This window comes from Neomonachus schauinslandi, chromosome 8 (assembly GCF_002201575.2).
Source record: "Neomonachus schauinslandi chromosome 8, ASM220157v2, whole genome shotgun sequence".
NCBI classification, from domain to species: domain Eukaryota; kingdom Metazoa; phylum Chordata; class Mammalia; order Carnivora; family Phocidae; genus Neomonachus; species Neomonachus schauinslandi.
This window is the reverse complement of record NC_058410.1, coordinates 34,020,488-34,041,578: the sequence shown is the minus strand read 5'-3', so window position 1 is coordinate 34,041,578 and position 21,091 is coordinate 34,020,488. Positions and strand designations below refer to the sequence as shown.

General features: G+C 40.8%; 1 protein-coding gene across 1 annotated transcript in view; it reads right to left on the bottom strand.

The window, feature by feature from the left end:
* ARHGAP18 (Rho GTPase activating protein 18) overlaps positions 1-14,672 on the bottom strand; it is a 122,797-nt gene extending 108,125 nt beyond the window's left edge. Inside the window, exon 1 of the mRNA XM_021693301.2 lies at positions 14,554-14,672. Coding sequence (XP_021548976.1) covers positions 14,554-14,666 — 113 coding nt within the window. The 5' untranslated portion in view covers positions 14,667-14,672. The remainder of the gene's footprint in view (positions 1-14,553) is intronic.
* Positions 14,673-21,091: the final 6,419 nt, after the last annotated feature.

Genomic DNA, 21,091 nt, shown 5'->3' with positions numbered 1-21,091 from the left:
AAAATGAAAAGAGTTTTTACTATAAACAGGCACACAAACTACTAATCTGGTGTTCTACTGGAATTTAACTTCCTCTGTATATACTTCTAGAAACCACATTCAGTTTACAAAAGTTGGAGACAAGTAATTTCTATGAATGGCCAAGTGGTGAACACACGGACAGCAGCCTGCCCAGGTCCAAATCTCCCCCCCATCACCCCACCCCCGCCCAGTACCAGCTACAGGACCTGAAGCAAGTTACTTTACCACTCCATGCCTTTATCACGTGTCAACTGGAGCTAAAGCCACCTACTGCTTGGGTCGTTAGGAGTCGTCAATGAATTAAGATAGCCTCTCTAACTCAATGGTAGTAGTAATCCTTACCTGAAGAAAACCAACGTTCTGCAAGGAAACACTAAGTTTGTCCTATTATTTTGAAGGGAAAAAGCAACATATGAGGGTCCATCCAAGACCCTCAATCAGTTTTCTAAAATGTAACACACAGTAAAACCAATACATAATTAACAACCCATCATGTTAAACGGAAAATGCTTAAAAGGCTGTTCAATGAAGAACAAATGATCAGTAAGATTAAGTGCTGTTTCTAGGCAGTGATATAGCACATACCCTCTTCAGTGACACTGGGTATGTTTTTCAAGATGTCCACATCATACTACAAATGTAACTTGAGATATTTCTCCAAACATTTGTGTTTAAAATAACATATTGGGTTTGGAGGCATTCATATAAATTTTCCGTATCGACACATACACTAAGAAATGTTGTATTTAAAAACTTGTGTTCTGTGAAGCTTGGGTATTTAAAAAACAAGAAACCTTCTTACTATGGAAACGTGTTCACCAAGGAGAGATTCTACAGGGTATGACTGTGTTGGCAAAATGAATTGTGGCCAGCAGAAGAAGGGTGATTTAAACAAACCTCCTCCTCCTTCTCCCCTCCTACAAAAAAGCCCAAAATACATGACTAGTTCTAGAGATGCCTGGGTGGCTCAGTTGGTTAAGCGTCACACTCTTGATCTCAGGGTCATGAGTTCAAGCCTTGCATTGGACTCCATGCTGGATGTAGAGCCTACTTAAAAAAAAAAAAAAATTCTATATTACTAATTCCAAAATATACAATTTTTAACATTTTTCCACATATAAAGAGATATCAATATTTTGAAATTTCACAAACTGTGTTCCCTAGAACACTGGTAATAAGTGTTGTGCAAAAGAGAAAGAACTTCTAGGTCAAATAAGTTTGGAATATGCTTCTTGCTACAAATTTTTTAGGAATTCATAGTATATGCTAAGATATTATATGCTACAAGACATTCTATAGCAAACGTGGCTTACACCAAAATACTACCACCACAAACCCTTTTTATTTTTTTAAGGCTTTATTTATTTATTCATTTATTTAGAGAGAGAACATGAGTGGGGCGGGAGGGGCAGAGGGAGAGAGAGAATCCCTCCCGGCTCAATCCCACAACCCTGAGACCAGGACCTGAGCTGAAGTCAAGAGTCGGACGCGCAACCAACTGAGCCACGCAGGCACCCCTCCACAAACCCTTTCTAAATGGAACACCTAGTGTCAGTATCCCACACACAATTTCAGGAACAGGGAGCTAACGCTTTGACTTACTTATTGAAGAAATTTTGCTTTAAGCAGATTAACAAAGTATTAGTCTCTACTGAAATGTATAAAAAGCTATTAGAAAGGGCTTTTCCTCTTAAGGACACCTAACACGGACTCCGCTTTCAAGTTTCAAGCTGCAAAGTGAGCTGAAAAGGGATTAGGCTTTCTTTCATCTGAAAAATGGAGATGATACAATTTCAATCCATCATGTAGGGACGGGAAAACTGGTGAAAATGTATTTCTCCAAATGACCCTCAAATCTTAGGAATTCAGTGATCTGACAAATAAACCATTGCCATCATTTCTGTAGACCAGTAATTTGAATGTATGCAATAGGTTCTCCCCAAAACAGCAGCAGCCCTAACTGGGAGATACAAAGAATTTTTAAAGATATAGAAACATCTTCTAATCTTAAAGTACTGTTTCAAAAAATTTTTTCCTTAAGAGAAACACACTCCACCCCCTGAGTTCAGAGGGTGTCCTGGCCACTTACCTTCCTCCTTGCTTTGAAGAAAGTGTGGCAAGAGGCCAAAAATTTATATATACATGCTTAGCAATATATTAGTAAAGCAAAAGTTTCTAAACAGGAAAGGAAATCCTACAGTGATGCTGTTTGGTTATGTTAAGGCTCAATGTTAGGAGTTATTGGACAGCCAAATGTAACTAACGAACTGGCAGTAGAAAAAACAAGTGGCTCCAACACCAGCAATTAATTTCTATAGAGCCTCTGGGAGGTTTTCCATATGTACAATGTGATCTCAAAAATATTATGTACTCCAAAACACTACATCTGAGTCCAACAGTCCCTTGGAGAAAATACCATTAGATGTAAACAAACAAGGGCCTTTGGCAACTCTGGAGCCATGGAAGAGAGAGAACACGTTCTTTATAAGGAGTAGCTCATTTCTCAGCACTACATTCTTCTCGAATTCAAATTCACTTGTGCCTAAAATCAAATCTAAATTTAGATCCTTTTTTGAAAATCATATTTTTGAGAATCGAGCTTTTTTTTTTTGATGGAAAGAAGAAAAGGCTATATAATAAATTGTTCTGCACACAACAAAATCTAACCCTTCCAAAATATCAAGTATCAGTCAGTTCACAAATATAGTTGAATTCCTATCACATACAGGGCACTGAATCCATCTAGTTCTTACTGTAAGAAAAATTAAGTCCCCATTTACGGCATTCACAGTCTATGAATACAACAAAATTCTCTAAAATAAACTTACCTAACAAAGCAAGGCAGAGGGATAAATACACATAAAATATGTATATACTAGTGGAGAATTTTAAAAAGCCAAGCTCCAGGGGACAGAGACTTCTGTATAAGAGTAGTAGGCAAAAGGACGAAAAAGGCAGGGAGGGCCCGACAGAGAGAGACTGGAATGATAACGGAGTGGTTTATTGCCAAAGATGGCCTCCCCGGGTGCAAGCCAGTCCCCCACCAAGAGGTGAAGCGTATTCCTCCATGCTCTTGAATCAGAGTGGCCTAGGATTAATTGGCCAATAGAACATGGCCATGTGGCACTGAATAATTTCTGAGACTAGGCCCTAAGAAGCCTGGCAGGTTCCCCCTTCATTTCTTGGAAGGCTAACTCCGGGTAAGCCAGCAAGAGTGTAGAAGGTCAGATAATCCTGCTAGCCCTGCCAGGAGAGGTGGCCCAGGCTAGTCATACGGGGAAGATGCACGCAAAGAAAATGACCCACCAGCCCGGGTACCAAACCTGTAAGTGAAGAAGCCTCTAGTGACCTCCACCCTAAGCCCACCCTGCTTGATAGACTTAAAATGCCTATTAAATTTATTTTAAGCCACTAAATTTTGAGGTGGCATATTACAGAGCAACAGATAACTGAAACCACCACCTTGACTTTTAGGATAGAGGTCACAAACTAGTGGTGCTTAAGTCAGATCCAACCTACAGGCAGGATTATGGGGGGCTCAGTATTTTTTTAATTCTAGTTAAATTTTCTACCAAAATGCACATTTCTCTGAGGCCTGCACTTTCCAGTCACCCAATTCATTCATTTATTATATAACCTGCCAAACCTCTATTCATTTCTTTTTTTTTTTTAAGATTTTATTTATGTATTTATTTATTGAGCAGGGGGAGAGCAGAAAGAGAGGAACAAGCAGACTCTGAGCTGAGGGCAGAGCCCGATGCGGGGCTTAATCCTACAACCCTGAGATCATGACCTGAGCCAAAATCAAGAGTTGGATGCTTAACCAACTCAGCCACCCAGGCACCCCCTTCTATTGAGTCTTAAGTATACAAACCTTACCTAAAAAATGCAGAGCAAAGGATTAACACACTTACATAATTACCTAAATACATCCAGTGTGGTAACATTGTGTGATTATGCTATAGTACATAATGACTCAAACTGTTATAATTCAAGGGGCGCCTGGATGGCTCAGTCATTAAGCGTCTGCCTTTGGCTCAGGTCATGATCCCAGGGTCCTGAGATCGAGCCCCGTATCGGGCTCCCTGCTTCTCAGGAAGCCTGCTTCTCCCTCTCCCACTCCCCCCTGCTTGTGTTCCCTACCTCACTGTGTCTCTGTCAAATAAATAAATAAAATCTTTAAAAAAAAAAGTTATAATTCAAAATAATTTTGGTCTGCAAATACTAATATATACATACATACACACACATACTCATTTTCAATAATAAATTTTAAAAATTAACAGTGATTGGTTTCAAAACATAGAACACTATATAAATTTACTTTTACCTTGACCCAAATAACTTCTATCAGATGATGGGCCATACCTTTGACCGTATTATTTGGATCAGAGAGAAATAACAGACACACACTTAGTAACTCTAGTAAAAACATTAATTATAGAATAAGTTGATCAAGTTACATGTTTCTAGACCACCTATAAATAGCCAAAGTTTCTTTCAACTTTCAGTTGCCAGCTTACCTTTTCTTACTCAAACCAAATCTCAATTATTCAACAATAAATTATTTTAAAGTTTTATACCTCATGCCAGGACTTCCTAAATATGATACTGAAAAAAATTATTTTAGAATCCATTTGAATTATATCAGAAGCTCCCTCAGAGCAGGAATTCTTACATTTATTTTATTCTAGGCTTATCATTTACACCCAAAAAAAGACCTTCACAGCTTAGTTAAAATACCTATTAAAAGTTTTTAAATAATTTAAAATTTAAGATAGATATTCCATATTAACATATCCTAATACCTTTCTAAGTTACCTGAATCTTTCTAGGTAAGATTTCAATTTTGCTGCTTATCAATATCATTCCTATGATTTTCCTCAGAATACGGATGACATCTGATAGACAGTAGCATTCAGAGATAAACCAGATCTCTACAGCCCAACCACCCAAACCCAAACATACTTGTTAATGAGATGCCAATATCCTCCCACGCAATTCCAATTTCTTTTTTTCTTTTTTTAAGATTTTATTTATTTGACAGAGAGAGACACAGCGAGAGAGGGAACACAAGCAGGGGGAGTGGGAGAGGGAGAAGCAGGCTTCCTTGCTGAGCAGGGAGCCCGATGCGGGGCTCGATCCCAGGGTCCTGGGATCATGACCTGAGCCGAAGGCAGACGCTGAACGACTGAGCCACCCAAGCACCCCTCCAATTTCATAAGAGCACAATGTTAAACCATTTCCCACTTAATCACCTTTTCTTCTCACCTGATTCACCTAGGATCGCAAGAACATACATCAATTTCCACCTTCCTAACTCTTCCAAAATAAAGGACAAATGGAAACAAGTGAATAATCCCTAATGGAAGACAGGCACATGTGTAGGAGACAGGGAAAGTCTCCGTTGAGGGCATGCACAGAGCTCCTGTGGGCCTCGCAATGCACATGGTACTAGAATAAGGCAAAACTACAAGCAGAAAAAAAAAATACAAAAGAAAAACAAACAAAAAAAAAAACAACCCTCACTTCTCAATTCATGAAGGTCCTGAGAGGCACCAAGGAAACATGGAGCAATAACCTCCAACTTTGTTGAAGATTTTATTTGAGTTTGAAAAATGTATTTGGGAACCTGTTACTGGGAGCTCTGAACACATTTTCCCCATAGCAACAATGCTACAAATAAATAGCGTGTTGAGTTGTGTGGCTAGTGAAAAGAAATCTACTAAACTATAAAATGGCACAATTGGAGAATTTGCATACCTATGGAATTTAAACATAATTTATGCTATCGTTTTCCCACGGAAAACAGCTTCTGTATCCATCTCTCCCCTCCCGCCGGTTCACCCCCTCATTTCTTCCTCTAGTACCTCTACTTCCACCAAAAGTCCCCAGTCTCTTAGAGCTGGAGGCAAAACCACGTGCTCTTGTGAGCCTTTTGTAAGCAGAGCTGCAGAGTTTTTACCAATTTGAAATGCAGGTGCAGGGAGGGATTTGAGAATTGCTGAAGAGGACAGAGTTTCTGGCCTAAAGCCCAGGGCCCAGTAGGCATTTAAAGTAAATTTATTAGGTATAACACAGATGAAGAGAAAAATCAGCAGTACAGTTTTCAAATTTGTGCGCTAAATGGGAAAGGGGATGGGGCTCAGGACTCAGGGGGATCCCCCGAGATCTGTGCCATGGATATCATACCCTCCAGAGATCTGCTCCATGAAACATCACTTCCTTTTTTTTTTAAGATTTATTTACTTACTGGAGAGAGAGAGAGCTAACGAGCATGTGGTGGAGAGGGGCAGAAGAAGATGGAGAGAGAAACTCAATCAGACTCCGTGCTGCTGAGCATAGAGTCCAACTCCAGGCTGGATCTCATGACCCTGAGATCATGACCAGAGCTGACACCAAGAGTCAGACGCTTATCCGACTGCACCAGCCAGGTGCCCCCTTCACTGCTTGGTTATGAAATCAACAGTTGTTCATAAAGCACATACATATAATGTTAAGGGGGAAAAAAGTAAGAGGTATTCTTTCCTCAAATACTTTGCTTTAGTTAACAGTAACATACCAGTACATTTACCTGTAAGTATTCAAATAATGTGAAGTCAATTTGCTCTTTGAGCAACACAAGCAAATGAGTCTTCCTTGCTCTACGTGAGATGATTTCGCAACACAAGCAAATGAGTCTTCCTTGCTCTACGTGAGATGATTTCACATATTTAAAAGCATTTAAGAGCAACAAATGATTTAGAAATGTACATCTGACCAAACTATAAAAAACTGAGCCCAACAAGGGGTCAGTACTTTTAAATCCTTAAGATATTTTTTGTATTCTTAGTAGTTATTAAAATATAATCTGAGATATTTTCATAACTTATTCCACAATTATTTTTATTTTTCCCACAATTATTTTTAAAATCAAGAAGTCATACTGTCTATCAAAGCAAACATTATTTTCCTGAAGTCATTTACAGATCAATCTCAAAAATGCTTTCCAAGAGTATTTCCAAATTAATTCACCAACAGGTAATTTGACTGCCCTACATTGTTGTGCTTTTAATGAAGCACTCCTCTAAGTACATCACATCTTTTAAGTCATTCAATCCTCCTAACAACTCTTGAGTTAGTTATTTTTTTCTCCTCTTTGAAAAAGGAAAAGAAAAACACTGAGGACCTATGACATTTAACAACTTGCCCAAGGTCTCACAGCTATTAGACAGAGCCAGGATTCCAACCCATACGGTGTAGCTCCAAAGTCTCTGTGTGTTATCACTGCACCTTATTCGCTCTCACACTCATTCATTCATTCAAACTTTTATTACCTGCCTGAGGCACTTTGCTAAGGCCTAGGTGTAAGAGACCAAAAAAAAAAAAGGAAAGGTCTCCAACCTCAAGGAACTTACAAACGTTACTTAACTTAAACCAAAAAGTTCAGTATGACAGTTCTAATTAAGTAAAATGTCTAGGGAAAATTTAAGATATTGTTTTGAAAGGATTTATAGTAATACTCCTCATCTATTTTTTGAAAACTCTTAAAAGCCACATATTTGATCTTTATGATTAACCTTGTGAAGAAAACAGAGCATTATTACACCCATTTCATAGATGAGGAAACAGATAAAGGTAGGAGGTACTCAACCGAACAACTTAGCAAAGATGCCACATCCCTTCTGAGGATCTGCCCTACCCACAGAATCTGCCTCACTAAAAAGACCCCGAGTGGTCAAATCATAAGAATCACAGGCTTCCTGGGGCAGCTCAAGAAGATTAACTGGGCAATTGGATCCCCTTTCAAAACTTTGAAATTAGGAAACGGAGAGATGGCTCAGTTTGCTATGAGATACAAGTTGATAGAGGGCAACAAGCCTGGGGCATCCATTAAGAGCTGAGCTCAAGCTTAAAATGATGAGATTATAAAGCCAGCAGACAGAAAGAATAAGAGTGTCCACAGAGAGAGAGAGCAGACTTGACACATGACCCGTCAGTGAGGGAAAAAGACAGGCAATGCGTCCTCTCCCCAGGACCCAGTTCCCTGCAATAAACCTCATTTTCCCTAAAGACACTGAAGGGTTCTCTGCCAAAGCAACCACCAAACAGCATGCATAAAGGAGATGACATTTCACACTCTCTTTCGGCACAGAAATTCAGATACTTACTGCACTTGAGTTTGGAAGAGACTCCAGATGTAGTAAACTGGCCACACCAGTCTCCATGGTTTCTGTTTACTTCTTGCAAAAATGGGATAAACTTGGCCGGGTCACAGCAACAAACATAGCAATCAAAAGAATGTGTCCTCCGAATTATCCAGACATCATCCCTTCTGCTCCATCTACCCTAATTCACTCCCAACACCTTTATCCATCCCCACTCCCCTCAAGTAGGGAGACTTTATCTCTTATCAAAAGAGCAAAGACGTCATCAAATATCAATACCCACTAAAACTTTACAGCAATTTCTTCTCAGAGTATTTGTTTGAAATGAAGGATTTGGGTCAGAAATCCTCTAGAGGGGAGAGTTCAGGCGAGGACTGCATCACACCTAATCTAGTGCACCTTCCCCAAACCAAGCATGGAGAACATGCTGTTGACCTCCCCCCAGCCCACCCCCACCCACCACCATCACCACCAGGCAACAGCCTGGAGGCCTCAAGTTTCTGCAGTTACAAGCTCTCTCCCAGGGACACCACTAGGGTGACAAGTGGAAAGGCTTCTCAGGACCCTTGGGCAGAGCTGAATGAAGAAAAGGCAGCAGAGAGAAGAGAGAGAAGGCAGATTTTATTTATTGAGAGAGAGAGCAAGAGGGAGAGGAACAAGCAGACTTCCCCCTGAGTGCAGAGCCTGATGCAGGGCTCGATCCTAGGACTGAGTTCATGACCTGAGCCAAAATCAAGAGTCGGTCACTTTACCAACTGAGACACTCAGGCGCCCCAAGAACATAAACCTTCAATTAAGCACAAGTCCCACTTAGAAAAGAGAGACAAGCAGAGACAGTGCAGGTGGACAGTGAAGTAAGTGTACCATGGATAATAAAAGGTTTTTGGCAGGGTTTGGGTTTTTTTGTTTTTGTTTTGTTTCTTGTTTTGCGAGTGGTTGGGGGAGCAGTTCTTGAGATTTAAAAATCCTCATATTTGAAAGGCATAAAGCTAATATAAGTTCCATGAAGGTCACTTTAAACAGGCCCACAGAAATCACAAACTTTACAGATGAGGGCAGTTAAAAGGCAAATATCCCGTAACTCTAAAGGTAAGACCTGCCCAGTTGGAGTACTGGGTGTGTCTTTTAATGATTCAAGAGAAAATTGGATAAGGCTTCTAAACTACACAGTAAAGAAGTTTTGAGAAAGTACTCTTATGTCATGAAATAGATGACTAGATTGATCTAGAAGCAGTTATCCATATGGATAGGTTAAAAATGCATTTGGAATGCCTTAAAAGCTAAAGTGGGAAAAAATAATAAGAAATGTTATTTCACTCACTACATAACTGCATTATAAAAACTCTTGACCATCCTTTTACCAAAAAAATAAACATAATTTCAGATAAAACACAAATTCAAAAGGAAAAAAACTCTATTCGTGATATCTAGTACATAATTTTTTTAATGTGTGTTCTCATGTAAAAACTCTGAACTCATCAAGAAAGACAACCATGTCCTTCCCTGAATGCTTCTTTGAAAAAGACATTTGCAAGTTGTAGGTCCAAAATTGAGCTTCAGATCGTACCCAGCCCATCCTCCTTTCACTCTGAAAGCCTTCCCCGTCTAAATAAAATGGAGTTGCATAGGCCAAACCTTGCAACAATCTTTATTCCCATTGGCTCATATACCAAAACCATCAGGACATCCAAAAAGCTCTACCTTCAGAATATTTCACCACCCACCAGCCCCACCACCCAAACAACTGAAACGTTGGCCAAACCACCATCACCTTACCCTCCTGAGTCGTGTGCCTACTTCTACAGTTTACAATCTACACAACAGCCAGAGACACTCTTTGAAACCAAAACATGCTCTGTTCCTCCATTGTTCACTATCCTCCCCAAACGCTGGCTTCCCATTTCACTTTGTGCAAAAATTAAATTCCTCAAGTGAGCTATAAAACCATTCAGATTGAACTACCTGCCTCGTCTAGTTTTCTCCTCCTCTAAGCCACTTACTCCCAACCATTCCAGCCCAGCAAGGCTCTTTGCATCTCTGGGGGCTTGCTCTAGGACTTACTCTCAGCTCATGGCTTCCATACTCTCTACCAGGCTCTACCTTGAAAGCTCTTCCCCTAACTCTGGTCCCCAGATATCTGCAAGGCTCTCCTACTCAGGCCTTCACTTTCTACTCTGTGCCTCCCTTCACCCCCACATGCAGGTGTTTGTCTCTTTTTTCCCCCAATACAGCCCCAGCTCTTGGACAACTGCCTGACACACAGTAAGCACTTAGTAATTATATGTGGAATGACTGAGTGACCAAATGGTTATGCTTACGACATAATTTTACAGATCCAAGAAATGGGTAGGATTTGAAAAAGTCTGGAATTAAACAAAGGATACGAAGATGGCCACCCTCTTCCATCTGGCACACTGGGCAATAGTTCTTAAAGGAGGAGGAAGGAAGTTTGGGACAGCAAGGAGTCCAGCTGCCAAAAGAAGACCCACCCACATTCCATCTTGCCATAAGTCAGGGTTTACAGACCTCAGTGCAGCCCATCAGTGCCCCAGCAGCGGTCACTAGTTCAAATTCTCAATGTGGCTACAGATCAAAAGGACATTTCCAAGGTCTTTCGAATGCCAGAGGCCTGAACTTTTACCTTACGGTTAATTTTCAGTTATGCCAATTTTAGTTAAGCATATAAATCACGCCCATGTTTCTGAACACATGACAAAATGGTATTTACGAAAATGCTCCTGAAATGAGGAAGAATGCTTCGGATGCCGCAAAGCTCCATAGTTACTTTACCTAATGTTAAAGAGAGTAGCAGCTAGCTAAAAAGCAGACACTGTCCTGTGGGCTTTACACGGAACCACCCACTTGGTCCTCCCAATGAAGCGAGTACTATTAAGTTCAGTTTATAAGTAGAGCGTTAAAGAACCCCTCCAGGGTTCCACTACTAATGAGTGCGAGAGTTGGAATGTGAACCCAGGCAGGTTGGCACCCCGAGCCCAGGGTTTCAGAGCCTAGGTCACCATGACACACTGCCCCTTGGTTCTTCTTGCCCAGTTCCAATGGTCTGCAAATGGGGCAAACAAAACAAGACCTTACACAATGAATGCTATATATTTGTTCATGGAAGACATAAAAATACCTCAAATGTCAACTAGAGTTAAGAGTTTCAATAAGAAAATATCATTTGACATTAATATTTATCAGATATTGACAAAAACAGATATAAAGCAAGTAAGTTCTTCTTAAAAAGTCAAAGGAGGGGGCGCCTGAGTGGCTCAGTCAGTTAAGCAGCTGCCTTCAGCTCAGGTCATGATCCTGGGGTCCTGGGATCAAGCCCCCGTATCGGACTCCCTGCTCAGCGGGGAGCCTGCTTCTCCCTCTCCCTCTGTCAAATAAATAAATAAAATCTTAAAAAAAAAAAAAAAAAGTCAAAGGAGAATAGTAAAAATAGACAAAATGCAGTATTCTTTGAAAAACTGCTTTGCTAAAGCAAACAGTAAGAAACCTGCTTGAAAATTAACAAGTAAATACTCATAAATATAGCTAGTCATAAAAAGTGGTTTCCTTTGGAAATATCTGTGTATAAGTCAGTCAGAACAACTAATGTTAGCATATTTCTTCAAATCCTAATGTTTTAAGGAAGAAATAGGACAAAAAACTGAAAACAGGATTCTGTAAATATTTGAGAGACTCTAACCAGGAGGAGGAGGAATTCCTTAATCAGTCATCCAGTGAATGTGTCCTGATAAAGAGGGATAATGGAATGGAATGGAATGGAATGAATTTTAGACTAACAGATTACTTACAAAAATATTAATTCCCTACTACCCCAGCTTCTCCAAAGACCAAATAAAAGTAAAAAAGGACTTGGTTAGGCAAAGCTAAAAATCAAACACGTTCTATAAATACCCTAAATCATATACATAGATCTTTATACTTTTCAAATGACATATGTGAGTTCTTATTGAACTAAACATTTGACTAAATAGTTCAAAGTGCCTATTATTTGGAAAAGACATAATCTTGCAGTAAGCGAAGTTCAGACTCCCATGCTCCCTCCACCAACTGTTAAATGGGTGGGAGAAAACAGAGTCTAACTCTGCCTCTTTTTGAGTTTTGTTTGTTTGGGTTTGGTTTGCATTTGAAGAGCTTTTAAAAAGAGGCATCAACCATCAACCCTGTACCTCAGAGCAGCTTCCCAGTGCTTAAAGCAGCAGGTGACCAATCAGATCAGAGTGAAAGCCCTGTGTGCCCGGCTCCCCCAACTTTAGGGGGTCACTCCTGACACCATCCCATCCTCGACTCCCTCCCTGCCTCCATCCAACCCCCCCCCCTCCATTTGTGATATCTCAACCCTTCCAGGCTAACGAGGGTGCCTCCCAAAATAACACTAAGCTAAAGTATTCCATACTTAATGATAAAAGCCCTAGAGCCTGTCCCTTCTCCCTCCTTCCTGCCTTTCCTCCCAGCCCTCAAACCAGGGCTCCCATCTTCTCCGGTCAGTATAAAGAACTGTCCCAGGGTGCCTGGCCGGCTCAGTCAGTAGAGTTTCAGGGTCATGAGTTCAAGCCCCACATTGGGCATGGATGGCGCCTACTAAAAAAGAAAAAAAAAGTCCTTAGGGTTCTAATTCAGTGGTGAGAATTTGGGGCCAGTGTGGACAAGCAATAGGGCAGCCAGCAGGGGAAGCAGGTGGGAACAGAACTGGTGCTGAGGCCCCAGGGGGAGCATTCACAACTCAGCTGCTACCCTGCTGCCTTAGCACCTCTTGATTCTGCTTTAGCATAGACTGAGAGTAATCTGTCCTCTCTTTTGTTCTCTCAACCCACTCAAGTACAGGCCACCACCAACAGGCTGCAAAACTGCAAATACAGAATAAAGCCTCCAGAACTGAATATGCAGTCCCTTGGCAAAGGCCTAGATCCACAGGCCTTGCAACACCCTAATAATTCCCGGGGTTTGAGGACTTAAAGGGAAAATGCGAGATTTGGACTCTATGTCCCTAAGGTTCTTTCCACTCTCACAATCAAGATCCAAAATTCAGCTCAGATCCCCAGGCCACTCCAAAGTAAAGTCCCTGGAGAATGTACTAGGTTTGTGCCATTCTGGCAATTTTGACTCTGATGTGGACTCCACGTTAGGGATGACATGAGGCTGGGGTTACAGACTGCTTACAGCTAAAAGGTTACTAATACATTGGTAAACCACATAAAAAATGAAAACGCTTAATGATCTCACACAAAATACTTAAAGTGACAGAAAATAAAATGGTAACACATCTAAAGCACAAGTAGCAATTCTCTTTTATCTCTGGAAATTCATTCTTTCAACAGAATACATAGTGTGGCAGCTATGTGAGTAAAAGTTCTGGTCAGCCTGAGAATCTAACAGAGTACTACAGCCATTCCTTTGGTTTTTATTCCCCTCCCCCCCATTTGAGGATTTTAAGACAAATGAAAGAAGGCATTATTTCAGCATAAGTCATATAAGAACAAAGAAGGTTTTATTATCACATTAAACATCAAGGAGGAAATATGCTGACCGATACCTAAGGTAGGTTATGCTACACTACTAGTTTAAGCATTTGCTTTCTGCAAGCTTCCAAGCCAATATTTACGATTTATATCTAAGACTGGAGGTAAAAATGTACGGCTAGGAAGGTCATTAAGGGAAAGAAGAAAAAAAAAAAAGCTCTTGAAAAATCAGAACAAAGTACATAGAGAAAAAAAGGTACTCTTTGTGCCTCAGTGGCCTATAGAACACTTGCCCTCTCTGCCTATAAAGTGATTTAACATTAACCACATTTCACTCTGGCCCCAGCATACTACCTCCTGATAAAAAAAACTCCTTTTTGAAAGCTCTACCCCATGCCCACACATACACAAAGGAATGTGAAACACACTGCCACAGGCCAGTGTCTTGGGCTTTTTGCCTAAGAAGTTTGCTTTCAGCGAGGGGGCGTGGGCTGGGAACCCCACACTCTAACAACAGATTGTACAGTGAACAGCCTCCTTACTTGTTGGCACACTTCCCCAACTAGCAGTTCCAGCGGCTGTGCCTTGAGCCCATTCAAGAATTCCATCTCATAGGAAGTGTTTCAAACATAGTCATTTGATCTTTCAACATTTGCAAATGCACCTGCTAAGCAGCAAGCCTGATAGGCATATCCCCAGCTCCTTCCTCCTATTCATCTTCCCCAGCAATCATAGGCGCTATTTCAGGCTTGGACCAGAGGAGACGCAAAGTGCACAAAACCCCTGCCAAACACTCCGGCGGCGGCAGGACGTTAGGTTCGACGGGCGATGCCGGTCCGTTCTCCCCGCGCCAACTTCCCTGTCACTTTTTTCCTGCAGCAGGTGAGACGTTTTTGTTTTGCTCTCGGGCTTACCTTGCGGTGGCTTCCTCCCCTCCCTTGCCATGGTTCCCCCCCACGGCCCGGTCCTTGCCGCTGGGGTGGTAGGCAGTGAGGACAACTCCCTGGGAATTGGAGAGCCAGTTCATGGTGACAGAAGGGGCATAATTTCTGCGATCCTGACCCAGAGAAGGGGAATGAAGTTCCTCCGGGCCGCTCCTCCTCCCGAGGCCGGTGACGCGCACGCGAGGGGCGGGGCCTCGCCCGGGAAGGGCTGGCTGGCTGGCTCTCCAATGAGAAGAGCTGTGACTCAGAGTATTGTTTCAATCCCGGGCAATTCCAGTCTGAGCGGCTTTAGTTAAGGAAGGGTAGGGGGCGGGGGGGTATTGAATTGCCCCCACCCCTGAAATATTCCGATTAAACTGCCGGGTTGTGGCCTCTGCTCATCGATGGAAGTACAAGCCGTCTTTGTCAGAAAACAATGAGTTACTACAGAGCTTTCCCCCCCACCCCTTCCCAATTCCTGTTTCCATCTGATAATTTCTGCTACTTCATGGAACATGAGTAAGGGCATTTCTTAACCCCTTCGTGTTCAGTGTTAAAATTAACCAAAGCAAAAACCAATGAACCTGGAGCAAAAGTGTGCAATACAGGTAAGAAGAAAAGCTTTACCTCTGTTTCTGGCTTAAAATGTCCTCATGGGACGATTGTCTATCCTGGAATGTCATCTTTCACATAAAAAGCCAATGCTGAATTTACCTCTTGGTTTTGTCAGTACACCCTTCAGTACTAGAAACATCTACCAATGCTCTGTTAAATGTTATTGCTGAGAATACCAGAAGTGCTTACCATTTGTTGAGCACCTACCATATGCCAGGCCCTCTGTGACATGTGATTCACGTGTATTATCCCTTCCATTCATTTCAATTATTTCTCTCTCTCTCTCTCTCTCTCTCTCTCTCTCTCTCTCTCTCTCTCTCGCTCACACACACACCCCTACAAGATAGGCCTCATTATCACCTAAGAAAAATAAAGCTGAGGGGTCAGGGTAAGTAAGTTCTCTTGGCTAAGAGAATGCATTTGTTCTGTGCCAGAAGCTGCATTTGAACAGAACTCTAAATTCCCTTTTTTTTTTTTTTTAACGAGCATGCTGTTCTTTACCTTGTAGATTAGGAAACAAGCTCAAAAGTTATGAAACAGGGCTCCTGGGTGGCTCAGGCGTTAAGCGTCTGCCTTCGGCTCAGGTCATGATCCCAGGGCCCTGGGATCGAGCCCCACATCGGGCTCCCTGCTCAGCAGGAAGCCTGCTTCTCCCTCTCCCACTCCCCCTGCTTGTGTTCCCTCTCTGTCTCTCTCTCTGTCAAATAAATAAATAAAATCTTTAAAAATAAAAAAATAAAAAAAAAAAAGTTATGAAACATACAAGAGATGTTTCTGTTCTTTCTTCCCCTCAAAAAAAAAGTCTACTCTCTTCTATATACCCCATAGTCTGAATTGGTCTGTTGTTGTTGATCTTGATGATCTATTAGTCAGTGTATCTAAAATTCCTCATAAGCAAGTTCTCAACTTCATTATTCCATAAACATTCTGTTTACACTTTTTTCATTACTTAAAATCATCATGAGAAATAAGTACTTTATTTGTACTTACACACTCTTAAAGTATTTTAAAAATGTTTTAAACCCTCTCTTCCCTGTCTACAGTGAATTCTCACTTACAGAAGTCTTCCAAAAAAAAGGAAAAGAAAAAAGAGAGAGCATTTCTGCATCCCTCCCACTCTGTCTCCATTGCCTGAGTCCCTTCCGGGCCCTTATAGTTAAGTCTTAGTTCCAATATTACAACAGCCCTTTTAGCTCCTTCTTTGCCTTCTCTTCTAAATTATTTTGCACATGGGTCCCTGGGTGGCTCAGATGGTTAAGCGTCTGCCTTTGGCTCAGGTCATGATCCTAGGGTCCTGGAATCAAGTCCCGCATCGGGCTCCCTGCTCCTTGGGAGCCTGCTTCTCCCTCTGCCTCTCTCTCTCTGTCTCTGTCTCTGTCTCTCATGAATAAAAAAATAAAATCTTTAAAAAAATAAAAAATAAATTATTTTGCACATTACAGTTGACCCTTGAACAACACGGATTTGAACTGCAGAAGTCCACCTATAAGTGGATTCTTTTCAATAAATACAGTACAATAAATGTATTTCCTCTTCCTTATGATTTTTTTAGTCTTTTTAATTCAAGGTATAGTTGGCTCTTCCTTAGGATTTTAATTTTTTAATTTTTAATTTTTTTTTTTTTTTTTTAGAGAGCAAGCGAGCAAGAGTGAGAGTGAGCAAGAGCATGGGTGAGGAGCAGAGAGAGAGAAGAAAAGAGACAATCTTAAGCAGGCTCCACACTCAGCACAGAGCCCAACACGGGGCTCAATCTCATGACCCTGAGATCACAGCCTGAGCTGAAACCAAGAGTCGGATGCTTAACCAACTGAGCCACCCAGGTGCCCTTCCTTATGATTTTCTTAATTTTATTTTCCCTGGCTTACTTTATTGTAAGAATATAGTACATAATACATAGAACATAAAATATGTGGTAATCAACTATGTTATTGACAAGGCTTCCAGTCAACAGCAGGCTGGTAGTAGTTAAGTTTTAGAGGAGTCAAAGTTATACGCAAGTTTCTGACTGCAAAGGTGAGGGTGTGGATCAGTGCCCCTAACCGCCACCCACCCCCAGTTGTTCAAGGCTCAGCTGTATTATCACATCCAAGCACAGCCCTGATGGTGTCTGTCCTTGCTTAAAAACTTTCACTGGCTCCGCATGGCTAACAGAAAGAACCAGTTCCAAACTTTTTGAGTGGACCACTGAACATTCTTGCTACCTTACCCACACACACACACCTTCCCATCTCATCTGCCAGACACCATTCTGTCTGGTCCCACCGTCATTCCTTTCTTTTACTTCCACACCTAACTGAATCCTTCCACATAGTGGGCCTCTAATGAATGTTGACGGAATAAAAAACTAAATTTCATGTGTCCTTAAGAAGATTACTGGGGCACCTGGGTGGCTCAGTCGGTTGACTAGTTGAGCATCTGACTTTTGGTTTCAGCTCAGATTATGGTCTCAGGGTTGTGGGGTCAAGCCCCGCATGGTGCACCACACTCAGCAGGGAGTCTGCTTGGCATTCTCTCTCTCTCTCTCTCTCACCCTCTCCCTCTGCTCCTCCCCTGATGCTCGCTTGCTCTCACTCTCTCAAATATTTTTTTAAAAAAAGATTACTAAATTTTTAGTCAAAATTGGTAATATTGGGGCACCTGGGTGCCTGAGTCAGTTAAGGATCCAGCTCTGGATCTCAGCTCAGGTCTTGATCTCAGGGTCATAAGTTCAATTCCCGTGTTGGGTTCCACACTGAGTGTGGAGCCTAGTTAAAAAAATGGTAATATTAAACAGTTGATTGGTAATACTAAACAGTGTGAACCTATGATGAAATATTCAAGAGTTCAGGCAAAATGAAAACTACAGGAAGAAAGGTGAAAGTTTAGTCAGTTGGAATATATGAGTTTTATCTTTTTAATGACCTTATGTATATAAAATAGAACATAAAATATATGATAATGATTAATGCCCCTCACAGTCACCCTTCTTTTTTTATGCATCTGCTCTCAAATGTAAAAATAGAGGAATCACCACCTTCTACAATTATTGGTGGTAGGCCATACATTCTTTCAGAAATGCTTTTCTTCTCTGTTTTCCTTGCCCTTAATTCCCTGGATCTCCTTTTTACCTTCTTCCTTCATTTTTCTATTTTCCCTTCTTCCTTTGCTATATCATCAAGCTGTCACATACCCACTGACAGTCATGAGCACTGCCGTCTCTCACAAAACAATTCATGATAGAATCTTTGCCCAATTTTAACCAAAATGATGATTAAGTTGTATCTTTGCCTAATTACACTCTCTTCGTTTTTTAAATTACAAATAAATCACAATATGCACATTAACATATAACTATTTTGTAAGTTCAGAATAATATTTGGGTTCCTAATAACCAGGGCTTTTTAAATTTTTGTGAGGCAGAAAATGTGGCACAAGTTGATTTACATAGTTTAGTACATAAGATTGAATCCTGTTAACTGCCAGGTACATGGAAGTCCTCTTGGCTCTTTTTTTCATCTCACTAAGCCCTGTCATTACTGGTCTGAGGATATTGCTTGTCACAGGCAGACAGTGCTAGGATTGCGTGCGTGCATGCACGCGCGCGCGCGCGCACACACACACACACACACACCATGCCATGGTGCACATTGTCTTTTTTTTTTTTTTTTAAGATTTTATTTATTTATTTGACAGAGAAAGAGATGGTGAGAGCAGGAACACAAGCAGGGGGAATGGGAGAGGGAGAAGCAGGCTTCTTGCCGAGCAGGGAGCCCGATGCGGGACTCGACCCCAGGACCCTGGGATCATGACCTGAGCCGAAGGCAGACGCTTAATGACTGAGCCACCCAGACACCCACCCTGCACACTGTCTTAAATACAGGCTCAAGTAGATAAAAAATGATTTTCAGAATTTTCTTATGACCATCACAGAAACAAATCTCACTACCAATATGCTCCCTTGAAAATGTTGTTCTTATTTCACACCTTAAACCCTTCTAAGTTTTAACTAGAGTCTTCCCTTATGCCCCATCACCCTTCCCACTAGAAGCAGATTTTACGGAAAAGAAAAAAAAAAATACTATTTCACCCCCTTCCACAATCACTTTAAACAAACCCTGAAAACCTAATGTCCTTGAAGATGTTAATATTCCAGGCTATTGATTGCATGCCAAACACTCTCCTGTTATGAAACATCTTACCAAGTAATTAATAACAGCAAGACAGTTTAAACATTCATTTCATTCATTCTCTTTAAATGGGACATCCTAGGGGCGCCTGGGTGGCTCAGTCGTTAAGCATGTGTCTTCGGCTCAGGTCATGATCCCAGGGTCCTGGGATGAGCCCCGCATCGGGTTCCCTGCTCCACAGGAAGCCTGTTTCTCCCTCTCCCACTCCCCCTGCTTGTGTTCCTTCTCTCACTATGTCTCTGTCAAATAAATAAATAAAATCTTTTTTAAAAATTAAAATAAATGGGACATACTAGATGGCATAGGGAGGAAAAAAGCAGCTGTGATTTTTCTACCCAAATAGGTTGTTAAAAATAGGGTGGAGATAGTACTGTAGCCTCTGACAGTTTGACAATCATGTTCAAAAATAATGAAAAAAAATTATTATATTCAGTGCTTGTAATATCAAAGGGTTTACTAACTGTTTTTCATATTTTGATTTAGGAGCGTTTTTAGTAGTATGGAATTAAAGTTGAAATAGAATCAACATATTTACCAAATTTTTCTCAATCAGTTTCTTTTGCTTTAAATGGAATTAACCAAGGAGAATGTGTACACTCGAACCCTGTCAGATTATTGAAAGCCTATAAACAGACACAGGCCATGTGAAAACTGACCTTTCAATTGGCAAAGCAAAACTCAATTTACGCTAATATAATAAGAACTTGAATAAAGTAATCAACTGTGAAGTTAAAGTTTTATACAAGTGATAAAAACTGGATTTACACGGTAGCATGGACTAATTAAGAAAGTGTTCCAATCTTACCTGCCTGACGTTTTATCAAGTCTATGTGTGAATAGTTCTTGTGAGCTTGCAAGCAAACCAATTCTGTACTGGGGAACTGTTACTGAAAATCACTGCATATACAGAATCTAAACCTACTTCCTTGGAAATTGCATTCATTTTTACTAATTCTGCCTCTGGAACAATAAGGGGGAAAAACGCCTTATGCCTCTCTCTGGACAGCTTTAAAACTTTCTCTATTTTCAAAGTTACTTTCTTAACTGCTCCTCCAGGGAGAAAATACTAGCCATGCCTGGGATAATTTGTAACTGCTATTGCCAGAGGCTAATTTAGGCTTCTCTGTAAACATCTAGACAAGATCTCTCTCTCAGTTAAAGAGTTTATGACCAATAAATAATAATAGCTAATGTCTGAGTGCTTATCCTTTGCTAGACATGGCATACACAGTCTCATTTAATCGTCTCAAAAACTGAAAGATATATTATAATTATGCCCACTTTAGAGATAAGGAACGTGAGGTCACACACTAGTGTGTCCCAGAACCAGGACATGTAAACCAGGGTGTATATAACCACTGAGCCTGAGCTCACTCTTCAACACTGTAAAGGTTACAGCCGTCCTGACTCTCTTTTGTTTATGAAAAAACCCACATGAATAATTAATGAGGTAAAAATAAGCTACAGCAAATCTAAACTGTTTAACCAAATAGAATAGTGATGTAAATGCAATGTTAACGGAAATTTACATTCAGGCAGGCACAAACAATAGTTTCTTTTCTAGCACTCTGAAATTTCTTTTTTATGTCAAATTACTGGGGGAGCATGGCTTAGTACGCAAACTACTGGAGATCATCATTACTATACCATCTTACCTAAAATTATTTATTACTGATAGAAATGAAAGAAACGTACTCTGGTCATTATGATTATAAACATCTTTTTTTTTTTTTTTAATATTAGGCAAA